Here is a 14,475-nt window from a genome sequence, read left to right on the forward strand (position 1 = left end):
CTCAGTGGTCTTTTTATATTGAATATGCCGTTTTCAGCCAAAATAAGAATTAGAGAAAGTATGCCCCCACTTCCCGTCACCCAACTGTTTACCCTCTCTGCTGCTGTCTTACAGCCTCTCAGACCCCCATCCTAACATTACCAGTGCAAAGCAAATGACAAGCAATATCAAAGCTATCCAGCCGTACAGTCTTAAGTCAGATGCCAGCTCAGACGAAGAAAACAAAGACGTACATGGATCTAGTCGTCTACAAGTGGATGTATCAGAATGGAGCAGAGCAGGGAGCTTGTGGCCCTCTTTTCTTTGTCACAGCTATAAGCTTTTTCAAACTCTATTTTTTTTCTTCTGCTCCTTATTCAGCACAACTGAATAACAAAGTACTCAGAAATACAATTTAAAGCTCAATTTTCTTCACTGTATATATGTCCCCTATTAACAGAAAAATGCCACAAGAACATGATAAAAATATTAAGGACACAATTTTCATTGGAGTGAGTCTTTAGGTTAGTTGGAGGGATGTAAAGCTTCACTCCCACTGAGAAGCAGGCATTCCAGTTAGGTGCCTCATTCACCCTTTATCCTCATACTGAACATTGCTGGAATTCCTAATTCGGATAGGGAACTGTCAAGCTGAAGTTGAAGTTTACTGCGATAGCAAAAGTGGGAGTTAAGCAACTTAAAGGGATAAATACTGAAGACCATAGAAAGCTCATTTTGAAAAAGGAAGTTGGTGTGTTTCTACACATCCTGTGGCTGCAATTTGTGGTGTCTCTATGGAAAGAAAGAATTCTGAGGAGCTGAACTTTCACTTTTTAGATTAGATAGATTTATTTTTGGGATATTGATTTTACTTTCATTATGCTTAGGTAACTTTTTCATCAGGCTTTTTATGAAAAGTCTTTTTGTGCATATATTTGGCATCTGACTCAAAGCTGTATGGTTGGAAAGCTCCAATGTTGCTCGCCATTTTATTTGCACCGGTAAAACTGCTGACTGAGAAGTTCATGCTGGTTCTTGTCATTGTCCTCATAGAGGGACTTCCCCACAAAGCCCCTCTTCCGAATTCCTTTTAGAGAATGAAGGATTTTACTTTCACAAAAGCTTTTTATACAGATTTGATTTTTATACAGCTTTTAATAAATGCTTTTTAATTACTTTTTATTTGTATCAAAAATGCGCTATATGTTTACATGTTTGTTTTTTTTCCCTATAAGTCCATTGTCTGATCCCTAAAGCTGCATGCAGAGAGGTAGGGAGGGTCTCAGTGGTGTTGGCAGGGATGCTTGGGGTGGGTCTAGAGCTGGCCTCTGGTGTCAAGTAACCTTAAAGTGTGAGTATCCAAGGAACGCCCCTGCATGAGTGTTACACGAGATTTAGGGGGAGTGAAGTCACTCCATGTTGTGAGGAATGCAGAGAAACGGTCTCCAAGGCTTTATAAGGACCATGTTCCTCTCCAAATAAAATAGCTCAATTAGACTTTTTGGATTGTGCTTCTTCCTCGACTAAAAAAGAACTTGGGTAAGACATTTTAGGACGGGGAATCACGTCTCAACAAGACAGATGTTCCTTTTTTTTCTTCAGAGAGAGAACATCCTGCTGGGAAATCCCAGCGCTGCCTGAGTCTACGAGGAGGAGGGATAGTTATTTTAATATAAGGAGTTTCAGTTTCAGTTTGTAGACCCTCTCTGACCGCTCCTGGTTGTAAAGATTTTACGTAAACCTTGTTTTGAATTTAAAAAAAAGACATTATGAGTGCCTCTTCAGTGTTTTTGACAGTTCCTCTGCTGGTTTCTCTGATGGTTTCTCTGCTGGTCTTCGAGGTGAACAGCTGCGGTAAGTGTCCAGAATCAAGCTTTGTATCTTAAATCCATTTTCTTTTCTTCCTTGTGAAAAACTGATGTGGACATGTAAAGCTAAGCAGTCATTGTTTATTTATGTCCATGGATGTTTGGTGGTTAAACCCCAAGAACCGCGACGAGCAGGAAAACATTTCTTCTTCCTGTATGAAGCCATGTGGAAAGCAAAATACAACCAGTATCCATTAAATAGGTAAAAAATATGTTTGCTTTTAATTAAATATGTGTAGAAACAAACAGGTAAACAAAAAGAACAAATCCATTCACATTTTGGTTGTATAAAGTTTACTGGAACATTGGACTGGAATGATGGACTGATTTGGAGTGATGATGATGGTTTTTTGATGCCATCGCGTGTTGGTCACTGTGATGCACTTGGTCGTTTGTGACGTTACGGTTAAATAAAACAGTGTCTCAATCCAAAGGGTATTTTCCAATGTCGATTAAAATTCAATATTGCATCGATTTGTTACATTTTGAAACAATTCTATATGTTAGAGGTTAATTGGATTAACAATTTGCCTCACACAGATCAATCTGGTTAGATCAAGGGAACTTAAATTGATCGATTAATTTGATTAATCATTACACCCACACTGTAATGGTTGAACTATGCTGATTTAAATTTTCCTTTATTGTTGCAGTTTTGACAAGGGGATTGGGAAATAAAATGTAAAAATCCTATAGTTTCAAATAAGAAATCAAAATCTTAAGTAAAAAAACTACTTGAGACTATTAAATGTAAAAGGTTTTTTTTGGTAGCTGATATATTAATGTTTTTTCATTGTCATTTCAGAAAAGGAAATATTTTGTGAAGGAGATCATTTTCAAATGTTTTAAACTTGAAGGGGTTAATAAATGATGAGGGTCAGTTTGATGATGATGCGAGCAGTTTGTTTTGCTAAAAGCCTCAGGCAAGCAGAGCTATTTTTTATTATCTTAATAATTTTAGTCCATCCAAATCAATGGCCTTTAATGGTTTTCAGACTTTAGAAAGATCAATATTATGCCTCTATGTTTATTTAGTCACTGCAGTGCTAAAAACAGCAACAATCAGAAAACATTTTAAAAATTGTGCTTTTTCCTGAAATTGATGGTTGGTAATGTTGATAACCAGGAGGTAATGAGATTACTTTAGTACTGTTATTAAAACATAAAAATTTTAATTAATAATAATAATGGATTGGATTTATCTGCGCTTTTCAAGACACTCAAAGCGCTTACATTGTATCCATTATTCATTCACTCCTCATTCATACTTGGTGATGGTAAGCTACGGTTGTAGCCACAGCTGTCCTGGGGCAGACTGACAGAGGTGTGGCTGCCATTTTGCACCTATGGCCCCTCTGACCATCACCAGGAGCATTCATGCACATTCACACACCAGTGGAGCCACACTGGAGGCAAGGAGGGTGAAGTGTCTTGCCCAAGGACACAACGACATTTTGGCTGGTGGGAGCGGGGATCGAACCGCCTACCCTTCGGTCATTGGACGACCCGCTCAACCACCTGAGCCACTGTCACCCATAGCTAATAGTTAACATAATTGAGAAACAATACTTATTTTCTAAAAAACATAAAAAAATAAAAATTTGTTCAAGTTTTTTTTATGTTTAAAGATGGAATTATGTGACTATAGAACTATTTGTACGTTTCCTATATAGATACTGTACAATTTTTTCATAGATTGTTTCATTGTATTTAGAAAAAATCAATTGGTGGCAGTTACAGTCGGCATAAAAAATGTTTATTTTTTTCTCCCTCTACAGATAATACCTGTCCCGATAAGCCGGTGTTCACTCCGTCCTCACTGGTGGTGAAGTATGGAGATCCAGCCTTTGCCACGTGTGTACCATGTCAGTCTGGCTGTGATGAAAGTCTCGCTAATTTGGAAGCCTCTGGATATAAAGAAAAAAATGGAAGCACATTAAAGTGGAAAGTTAGCAGCTTGACTGAATGGAAGAGTGATCCCATCTGCTATTATATTGATCACAATGGAACTCAGTGTTGTAGCACACTGAAGGTCACTCTGTACCGTAAGTACAATCTTTGAAAATGTCTCAATTTGAACTCTGATGGTGTTTGCTGTACATTTATTTGTGATTTCCTGGTTTCTCAGAAATGCCAACAAACGTGTCCATCTCTGTTTTAAACCATTCTGGGCCAATGCTTGAGAAGAGTCAGTACAACCTTGTGTGTGAAGTAGGGGATGTGGCTCCTGCTGAGAACCTGACTGTGACCTTCTACAGAGGACAGACAGAACTAGGCCAAGAACAGTTCTCCGGAACAACTTCAAGGAAACCAGAGAATGGCTCCTTCAGTCTCAGCCTTAACGCCACCAAAGAAGATGATGGAGCCCAGTTCTCATGTGGAGCCAAGCTGGAACTAGGACCTGAAGGACCACAGCGCCCCTTAGTGGTCAGGTCACAGAGTCTCACTGCAACAGTCCACTGTAAGTCTCATGGGAAAACCATACAATGTAAACAAACCATGCTCAATTGGGGTTGTGTTTTGATAAACAAGACAATGCCATGGACAGTTTTCCCATTAAGCTTTAAATCTCAAAAAAGGTTCTCAAAAAATATTAGTACTTGCTATCGTAAAATTACAAATACAACTAAACAAAAACATTTTGAATATTGCATAAAAACAAAAAGCAAAAACATAAGAAGGAATTAGTCTGGTAAATTTTACTGTCAGGAAATCAGTCTTCACAATGGGCTTAATCCAGCGTGGGTCTTTAAAATTGACTGTATGTTGGAACTGGACTTAGTGACACCCCCCCCCCTTTTGTTTTCCAAACAAAAAGTAAACCGCTGGTCCCAAAAAGCCAAAATAGACTTCTATAGAGTGCTATAGAGAAATAGTAAACAGTTTTTGTGCATTCATTTCAAATTTGAGTCAGGTAGCTAACAGCAGCCTATATTCATCTTAATGTATACACAGCAAATAAAATGAAATACTTTTATGAAAAATTTACCCAAGTATTGCGGCCATTGTCTTATTCAGAGTGAACCAAAGAGCTTTTTCCCTGCCAGCGACAAATTTTCATTTGAAGTTTTGTATTTTGCTTCTATTATTATTTGAGCATGAGGAAATCTTCTTTATTATAATCCAAGTATACCCTAAATATGAAAAATGAACGGAGAATTATTGCAGCATTGAGGTCATGATGCAAAGTGTAGTCACGTCCAACTTTTGTGTCCATCATCTTTATCTTTAACCAGACGGCCCTGAGCTGCAGAATGAAGTGAATCAGATCAGCATCTATGAAGGAGAAACTCTACAGCTGAACTGCTCGTCAGCGGGGAACCCGCCCCCCTCATATACCTGGATTCTTCCATTCAATGACTCTTCCCCGGCCAGCAGTGTTCTCACCTTTAAATCTGCCAATTTTAAGCATGAAGGCCAGTACAACTGCACTGTCAGCAACAGTTTGATGGCAGTCAGTGTGATTTTTGAGGTGGACGTCCAAGGTGAGTTTAAAAGCAGCTGCTGGTCCCAAAAAGGGGTTCCTTGGGCATTTGGTATGTCTGATATTCTGTTCTTTGTTGTTGCAGTTAACTTCCTCCCGTACATCATAGCTGCAGCAGTTGTGCTTGCTGCTGTGGTTTTGACTATAGTTGCTGCAAAAATTTACTGTTGCTACAAACACAAGTACATGAGAGATTACAACCTGAAGGATGTCTTCCGTCTGCGCCGTCATCCCTCTCAAGGGCCCTATTAGAGTGAGAGTCTACAAAACTGAGAAGGATGGACAATGTGATGCTGGCCAAAGACGAAAAGCTGATGACTGTTTGTCTGGATTAATTATTTTTTCATGCAGTACAACAGCAATCATGAGTGTATATACACTGATATATACATATATATAGCTGTTTTAAGACAGCGGTCTTGCTCTTTGCACTGCATCAATTTAGATTTTTTAGTCACTTTGTTTTTTCATTTTAGCAGCCACAAAGTTTTGTGTGTTCATTTTAGTATCTCCAACCAGTCAATTAAGCCTATAGACTAAGACGTAAAAAAAAAAATAATAATATATATATATATATATAATATATTATATATATATAATTATATATATATATATATATATATATATATATATATATATATATATATATATATATATATATATATATATATATATATATATATAAAAAAACGCCCCTCTCACCCTCCGCGGGTGGTTTCTCCTCCAAGCTCGGGTCCTCTACCAGAGGCCTGGGAGCTTGAGGGTCCTGCGCAGTATCTTAGCTGTTCCTAGCACTGCGCTTTTCTGAACTGAGAGGTCTGAGGTCTTTCCAGGTATCTGTTGTAGCCACTCCTCCAGCTTGGGGGTTACTGCCCTGAGTGCTCCAATTACCACAGGCACCACTGTCACCTTCACTTTCCAGGCTTTCTCCAGTTCTTCTCTGAGTCCCTGGTATTTCTCCAGTTTCTCATGTTCCTTCTTCCTGATGTTTCCATCGCTTGGCACTGCCACATCCACCACAACGGCTTTCCTCTGTTCTTTATCCACCACTACAATGTCTGGTTGGTTTGCCATTACCATCCTATCAGTCTGGATCTGGAAGTCCCACAGGATCTTTGCCCTCTCATTCTCTACCACCTTCGGAGGTGTTTCCCATTTTGACCTTGGGGTTTCCAGTCCATATTGTGCACACATGTTCCTGTATATTATTCCAGCCACTTGATTGTGGCGCTCCATGTATGACCTGAAAGACAAGATCATGTCTACAATGATATATATATATATATATATATATATATATATATATATATATATATATATATATATGTAAATACATGTAAGTGTCACCTTATGTCAGGTTTTATAACAATACAGAAATGTTATGTTATTTTGATAAAACTTCTGATCTCTGAACCTTTTTAGGAACATGTCCAAGGTGCAGTTAAAATCAAGAGGGGAGGGGCCGGAGTGGTTGGCGGATGCGCTAAGTAGCCCCACCCTCAAGTTACATCTTAGATTGATCCCCTACCTGTACGTGAGGAAGGAGGGGCAGTTCAGGGACAGCTTTTAGAGTGACCTCCAGCGTTTGAAACCGAAAAAAATTATTTATTGAATGAGCCTATTTTTTCTCTATTTGTTTTCGTGGAATTGTGTATTTGCAATGACGGCTGCACCACATGATTGTGTAGAAAACAGACCCACTTGGTGTAACTGTACTTTTATGATAATTTGTACCAAACACTGGTCACTTAAACTTACACTACTAACAATGCAGGTTATCAGTACCTGAATCAAAACATTGTTCTGATAAAAAAAAGTAATCAACAAGAATGGAGAATGTCACTTCCCTTAGACTTTAATGTGATTTTTTTTTATCAATAAATGTGTTAAATTTGTCTGTGTTTCAAGTTTTGAACCTGACAAAAAGGGTTAACTTCATTGTTTTTGTTGTTGTTGTATTGTAACAATTTAGTGTAATTTTTTGCTCTCATGCACCTTTGAAGTTTAAAAGAAAGTGTCTTCAAAAGCTACTGTCTGTTTTATGTTAAAAAAATACAATACAAATAAATGTTTGTGTATATGAAAAAAAAAGAAAGCAGGAGAAGGTAAAAATATATTTTTACAAAGCGTTTGGTTTCAATTTAATCACAACACTTTTTTTTGAACTTTTTGCTTAAACCACTTTTGTTTGATCTGTGTTGCAGGTTTTAACCCTGAAGAACCCTGGATCACATTTTTCCGCCATTTATTTTGTATTTGTGTGTTTATTTATTCATTCATTCATTCATATTTTTTATTTTTTGTTTTGTTTTTGGTCACTGTTAATTAAAATGAACACATTTAGAGAAGATACAAACAAGTGCATCCAAAACAAATCAATGATCATGCATTTTTCAACCTAAATGAATACAAAGGACTCGTAAATAAGAAATTACAAGATAATAATAAATTGTAAACATAGAATAACAAGAACCCTTTAAAAAGAGAACATATTACACATTAAACAAGTGCAAAGCTTCATGTATGGTACACTTTGGGAGTAAGAACATATTTAAGAGTATTATCAAGTTCATAAAACTCCACAAAATAGTAAAAAAAACTTTTTGCTCGTCTTCTTTTTGAAGTGCATTTTAAAGAAGTAATGAATTACCAGTATTTTCTATGTTTTTATTATTAAAACTTAAATAGTCCGAAAAATTTGATGTTTATGACTTTATTTACTATTTATAAATCGTATATCTACTAAAGGTTAAGTAGATTCAGGAGGGTCATTACAAAAGCTACAGTTATTATCAATATTTGATAATGCATTATTGACCCGAACAACAATCTCATGACGTAAGAGCGTCGGGGAGACGTCACAGCCGCGCGCAAATAGGATTCCCTGAGAGGGAGAGAGAGGGAGAGAGAGAGAGAGAAAAGAAAAGAAGCCCTCGCGCCTAAGAGGATTGACGTTTCTATATGTGTCTCTGTGGTGACTTGTCGCGTGCGCTGTGGGTCTAGAGTCGCGGTGGAAGTCTCCCAGGTTGAATCGGAAGTGAACAGGAGGAAGATGAGCAGAGGGATCGACTACAGCGCCTGGGATCACATCTATGTGTCCGACGATGAAGAAGCCACCAGTCCTTTCGTGGACACCCCGAGCTTGTTCCGAATGAGACACCGGGTCAGCAGAGAACCCTGTTCTAGCTGTGGAGTTTAGTCACCAGGTGTTCCGTTGAAACGTGGACTGTAACAGTCCACTGTTGTGTAGCTCAGTTACTTCCAAACTGTAAAGTGCTGTCTTGCCTTTCCTTTGTTGTGTGATTGATTAATCATGACGTGTAATCATTTAATCTATTTTTAATGTAACCTAAGAACTGCTGTGAAAAGCCTCATTTTGGGTTCATTTAAATTTCTGACATTGTGTCACAGTAAAAGGACAAAATACAATTAATGAAGTTTCTCTATTATAACAGACTTTCAACCTTTAATTTTACACCACCAAGGGGGATTTTATTAATCTAGAGATACGGGGGAAAAAAATCAAATACAAGTTCTTTAAATTTAAATAAAGTTTCTGAAGGAATCATTATCCAACAACAGGTTTTAGTCACAATAAAGGTGTAAATAAATCACAACATTATTTTCATTCAAAGCACTTGCTTGGATAATTCAGTTTATCAAAAAAAAATTGCTTTATTTCCACAATTTTCCAGAACTTCTGTGTAAAATCTTTTTGGACTGTTTAGCTTTTGAAATGCAAATATACTTCCAATATATTGAACAAGTTAAAAAACACAGCATATTTGTAGTTCATAATAATAATGATTTCATATTTACTCTGTTCTTTTTTGTTAGATCTAAAGCATTAAAATTAAAAGTTTTTGTAGAATAAGATCCTTTACATTGCAGGAATAATGAGCATGTTATGATAACACCCAAATCAAATTGTGCATAAGCCACATGAACAGTCACCATTGTAATGATGGTCAGATCCTTCGAGGACTAGTTCTGAACGTATAAGATTCCTTTACGGATATTCTACTATCACATGACCCGATTAGGAAAACTCCAGAATGCTTGAAGTGTAGAGGATTGTCATTTTTATACAATTCTCATACCTGGAATGGCTTGGACTTGCATTGGTGTTGGTACTTAAAGTAACATAGTTTTTTGAAACGTGCTTAAACTGTGAAATAACAGAAAAAATGCTAGAAAAAGCCAGTTTTCTCCAAACCTATCTCTCATGGTTCAGATCAAGAAGAGGCTCACAATAAATTAATTTGTGTTTTAGGCATGTTTATTTGCTTTCTAATGTCCAGACTGCCTTTTCTTGTCACAAATACTTTCTGAAAAATGTACTGTAATGTATTTGGTTTGACGCTCTTCTTTAACCTTCTTTTGATAACTTTTATCCACTCTGGAACATCAGTCCCGGCTGGAGAAAATGGCAGCATTCCAGCAGAGAGGAGAAGATCTGCAAACTAACTTTGCAGAATGCCAAAGGCTCCTAGAAGAAACCCAGAGACGTCTCCGATACCTGCAGGACGGAATGAAGGATCGAGAGGCAGACGAGGAGAAAGAGGCTGAGCTGAAGAAAGTCCAGTCTGAGGTGGAGAAACTGAAACAGGATGAAAAGTCATTTCAGTTACTGATGGAGGACCATCAGCGAGAGGAAAAGAAACTGCCCTGGAATGTCGACACCATCAGCAAAGAAGGTTTCAGCAAGGTAGCGACGGTTTGTGCATGACATAAGGTGGGATCACTCCTCTGATTTCCTGATTCATCCATGTGTCCTCATTTCTAGAGTGTATTCAACATCAACTCTTCAAGGAAACAGGAAACACTGGAAGAAAAAGTGGAGAAGCACAAAACTTTTGTGGAGAAGTATGCAGAGGAAATCAAGCATTTTGGTACTAACATTAATGCCAGATTTTTCATTCTTTTCTTTGGTATTACAATTTACTCATACACGTTTACATTTATGTGCCCTAAATGTTTTAAAATACTAGATATACTTTATTGTTGTTACTATTCATAACTAAATTAACAACATTTATGATTGATTTCATTTAGATGAGTTTTAGTTATGTAATGTTTTTTTTTGTATTTTTGTATGTTTAGCAAGTCATGATTCCAGTCATGTTTGTCACCATCCCTGAGAAATATGCTCATGTTCTGATAGTTATCACGTTTTAAACGAATGGTCTCTCATGAGAAAAGTTCATTTCTTTTAATATGTGAACGAATGGGGTACAGCCTTAACATTTTAGAACTGTCCAAATAATAATAATAATAATAATAAAAATAATAATAATAATAATGATAAAGCAGTGAATGCTGGGATTTGTATTTGCTGTGGGGGAAAAGGATGGAACAGGAAATATTCAACATAATGTTAATGACAGTAAACTAAAGGTTCTGGCCAGACTTTAGCATCATTACTCAAACTCAATACATTTATGTCTCACAACCTGTTGCACATTGTTCAAAGTGGGAGAGAACCTCAGTTAAAGGGGATATGAATAGAATTAAAGTAACTAACTGCTTTATTTGTAATGTGGGGACTTCTGTGAACAGGTATGTTGCGGCGTTGGGATGACAGTCAGAAATATCTATCTGACCACCCACACTTGGTGTGTGAAGAGACAGCGAATTACCTTGTTGTCATCTGTATTGATTATGAGATAGATGAGGTAAGTGCTGACAGAAGAAAAATGAGCAAAGTCTGCCTGTTCACAATGCCTGAATGTCCTTACAGAAACATGCACTCATGGAGCAGATTGCCCACCAGGCTATTGTCATGCAGTTCATTTTGGATTTAGCCCGAACGCTCAGTATTGACCCAAGAGGCTGTTTCAGGCAGTTTTTCTCCAAAATCAAGGTCTGTCTGAACTCTTTACTGTCTCAAACCCAAGTGAAAAGCCTTTTTTGTGGGGCTTGTTGCAGCGTTTTGATTCCTTTTTAGACTGCAGATAAGCCATATCAGGATGCCTTCAATCATGAACTGGAGCTGCTGAAGGAACGGATCTGCAAATGTGCACAGCTTCGTATGGATGGTGCAATGAAAGAGCTGGAAGAAGAGGAGAAGCAAACAAGACTTGGTCCAGGGGGGTTAGACCCGGTGGAAGTCTATGAATCCCTACCAAAGGTAAACCAAGGAACATATCTTTAACCTACTGCAGTGTTTCACCTCTTTCCAATACATAAAGACTCACTCTGATCATCTTTTGATTTATTTTCAAAGTGTTCCAAGTGGTTGTTTAATTATGATTGTGCCATTTTTCTGCCCAAATCAAAAGACCTGTGTTAATTTCCCAGAGCATAGTTTCTGCAGGGCAGCAGTAGTTCATTGGAAATTCTCTTCTATGATGTGTAGGTGGGACCACACCCCTCTTCCCTTTCCTGCTGTTGAAAGTTCTCTGTTTACTCACTCTAATGCTAGCTTACAGCCCCTCACACCCCCAATCTAACATTAGAAGTGCAACAAAAATGGCAAACAATATTGGAGCAATCCAGTTGGACAGTTTTGAGCCAGATGGCAGCTCATATGAAGAAAATGAAGACATACATGGATTTAGTCGTCTACAGGTGGACGCATCAAAATTGGGTGGAGCAGCATGTTCTCTACTTCACAAAAATTCCCATCCTCCATTATTAGAAAAATGCCACAAGAACATGTTAAAAACACCAAAAACACAATTTTGATTTGAAATGGTTATTTCAAGCAATCAAGGAATAATGCACGTAACAATACAATCATCAGTTATACATTCATTCAAAGACGTATCAAACTTAGGATAATTAGATATTAAATCAAAGATTGCTTGAAAAAGAGTCAAAGGAAGGGAACTTATATCATTCCACCCCTGTTCTACCGTAACAATTTTATTACATGATTTATCATTGTCCGGTTCATAACTTTTCATCTCTTATCAATGCCTTACCAACACAGTTTCATCAGCATCAATACATCACATGACAATGATGAATTAATTCACAATTATGTCAAGTAGACATAACTATTTTGTATAATAACATACCACATACAGATCAGTTATCTAAAATATATTCAGATTATTTTCATTAGAAAAATCATGTTTATGATTAAAAACAACATCATCAGAAAATAAACATAACAAATCAAGACTTTTTGGAGCAAGTGAATTAATACAACGAGAAAGCAATCATTTTAACCATCTTCAATAATTGATAAGGATATTTTTCTTGTTTTCGTTTTTATAATAAGGTAATGCTGTGATATAAAAAGGGTCCATATATTTTAATTGGAATGGGTCTTTAAGAGATTTAACACTAACAAAGTGGGTTCTATTCAATGGCGATAATAGTGTAGTTGCTACCATGTTACTATATTATATCTCTTTAGGAAATACAAAGAAGCTTTGATGAGAAAAACATTCAGATGCTGCAGGAAGCTATGAACAGGATGGACCCGGAGGTCAGTGCATGTGTTCATTTCTCATCAGTAAACTGTTTTATTCCGGTTCCTTCGTTTGAAACCTCAGGTTTCCTTTTTGACTGATCATTTTACTTCTCTTGCTATGAGGTGTTCTTTTTTCTGCCCTCTGAGCCAAAAACAACAACATATGAATAAACACAACAGTGAGATGTCACATTTTCACATTTATGTCAAAGGACTGCATTCCTCTCTCCTGAAAACAACCAACACAACAATGTTTTTTCATTTGACCTGAACTTCTTGCTGTTGTTGTTATTCCTGCTTTTCTGGGAAAAGAGAAGATCACACAAATAAATGTTTATGTCTTTCTAATTTCCAGTCCAATTTATAATAAAATGTTTTCTATTTCTTCACCCTCCCTTACATACATTTTTAAAAAGTCAGTTTTCAGCTGATGCTGCTTTTCAATTTTGAGTTATTTTTTGTTAAACAAGCATTAAGCTGATAGAGGCTTGTTGATATTCTGACGGTGTGTTAAGTAATAAAAAAGAGAGATATGTCTTTACCGAAGAAGGAATGAGGTCTTCAACTGACAGAAAAGAGTCTGCTTTTTCTCACTACAGGTGAGGAAAATTCTCATTCAGTTATTGTCGAATCAGTTCTTTGAACTATTATCGATCTGTGGATTTTTGTGTGATGAATTCCAGAATAAGATTTGATAGACTCGTTTTTTTTCCAAAATTGAAAAGATCATATAAAAATTAAATATAGAAAAATAATAATGAAGTACAATAGCTAAGTCTTTTAAGTTTTCATCTTTATGCCTTCAATTCATAAAGGTACATAATTGATTTAACTTACTGCAAACTTTTATAAAAAAAAAAGCTTAGTTTTTAGCAAATCAAAGCAGTGAATCTCTTCTGAGCTCCATGGCTGCTGATATGAGAGATGAATATGATTCACTTCTTATAAATCAACATTGACGAGTGAATGGCTGCAAGGTTTTCAGTGTGATCTGTATGAATTTAAAATGATTTGCTGCCTGCAGAAAGCTGATTGTTTTTGCACAGATCAATGATTTATTGTGATAATAATTTGATTTGTACAGGAAGGCAGATACCATATAAGGAGGTGCATTGACTCTGGATTGTGGGTCCCTGATGCAAGAGAGGATGAGGAGGAGGAGTACGAGGAGGAAGAGGGGGAAGATTAAATAAATGGAGTAAAAGCTTAACTTACAGTACCAATAGATATTTTTAGCTACTCAAAATGTATTATCAAAGATTATTTGTCGTCTACAACAGGTTTGCAAATAATTGTTAGTATGTTCCTTTTTGCAAAATATATGTATATGTCAACTAATAAATCCCTTTTTTAAAAGGAAGTAAGTTTGTTAAATGTTTATTTAACTTTTTAAAATCATCACATGTAGTATTTTGATATCATTTAAAATTATTATCAAATTTAGGAGTGGCAGACGTAAAAAATTGTGTATTTTTTGTACATTTTTAGGATAGGCCAATAGTTGTATTTTAAACATTCTTAACTTTTGTATCTATAAAACTAATTTTTCTTTATTTTTATGTAACCAGTCCCTAAATGATAACATCTCACTGTTTGTTTTTAGCTTTTTTTTCACCTGGACTGTGCCTGTTTGATAAAAATGCTGAAACATAACCTTGACAAGTATATTAAAAAAAGACTGGTTCTATGTTTTCAACCCATTCAACTTGCTTACGAGTTAG

At 36.5% G+C, this 14,475-nt stretch overlaps 2 protein-coding genes across 4 annotated transcripts in view; both read left to right on the plus strand.

The window, feature by feature from the left end:
• gtf3c1 (general transcription factor IIIC subunit 1) overlaps positions 1-5,887 on the plus strand; it is a 45,845-nt gene extending 39,958 nt beyond the window's left edge. For all 3 annotated transcript variants that reach the window (XM_004066086.4, XM_011477938.3, XM_023958627.1), the window contains exons 41-44: positions 3,626-3,892; positions 3,976-4,308; positions 5,084-5,332; positions 5,417-5,887. The gene's annotated coding sequence lies outside the window, so the exon portion shown is untranslated. The remainder of the gene's footprint in view (positions 1-3,625; positions 3,893-3,975; positions 4,309-5,083; positions 5,333-5,416) is intronic.
• Positions 5,888-8,092: 2,205 nt separating this feature from the next.
• On the plus strand, positions 8,093-14,114 carry LOC101168433 (hsp90 co-chaperone Cdc37-like). The gene is made up of 8 exons (XM_004066054.4): positions 8,093-8,494; positions 9,743-10,039; positions 10,118-10,223; positions 10,891-11,006; positions 11,072-11,194; positions 11,279-11,461; positions 12,698-12,769; positions 13,839-14,114. Exons 1-8 carry the CDS (start codon positions 8,384-8,386, stop codon positions 13,941-13,943), a joined length of 1,113 nt encoding a protein of 370 aa, XP_004066102.1. The 5' UTR covers positions 8,093-8,383; the 3' UTR covers positions 13,944-14,114.
• Positions 14,115-14,475: the final 361 nt, after the last annotated feature.

The sequence above is a fragment of the Oryzias latipes genome, chromosome 1, assembly GCF_002234675.1.
Source record: "Oryzias latipes chromosome 1, ASM223467v1".
Classification (NCBI taxonomy): Eukaryota; Metazoa; Chordata; class Actinopteri; order Beloniformes; family Adrianichthyidae; genus Oryzias; species Oryzias latipes.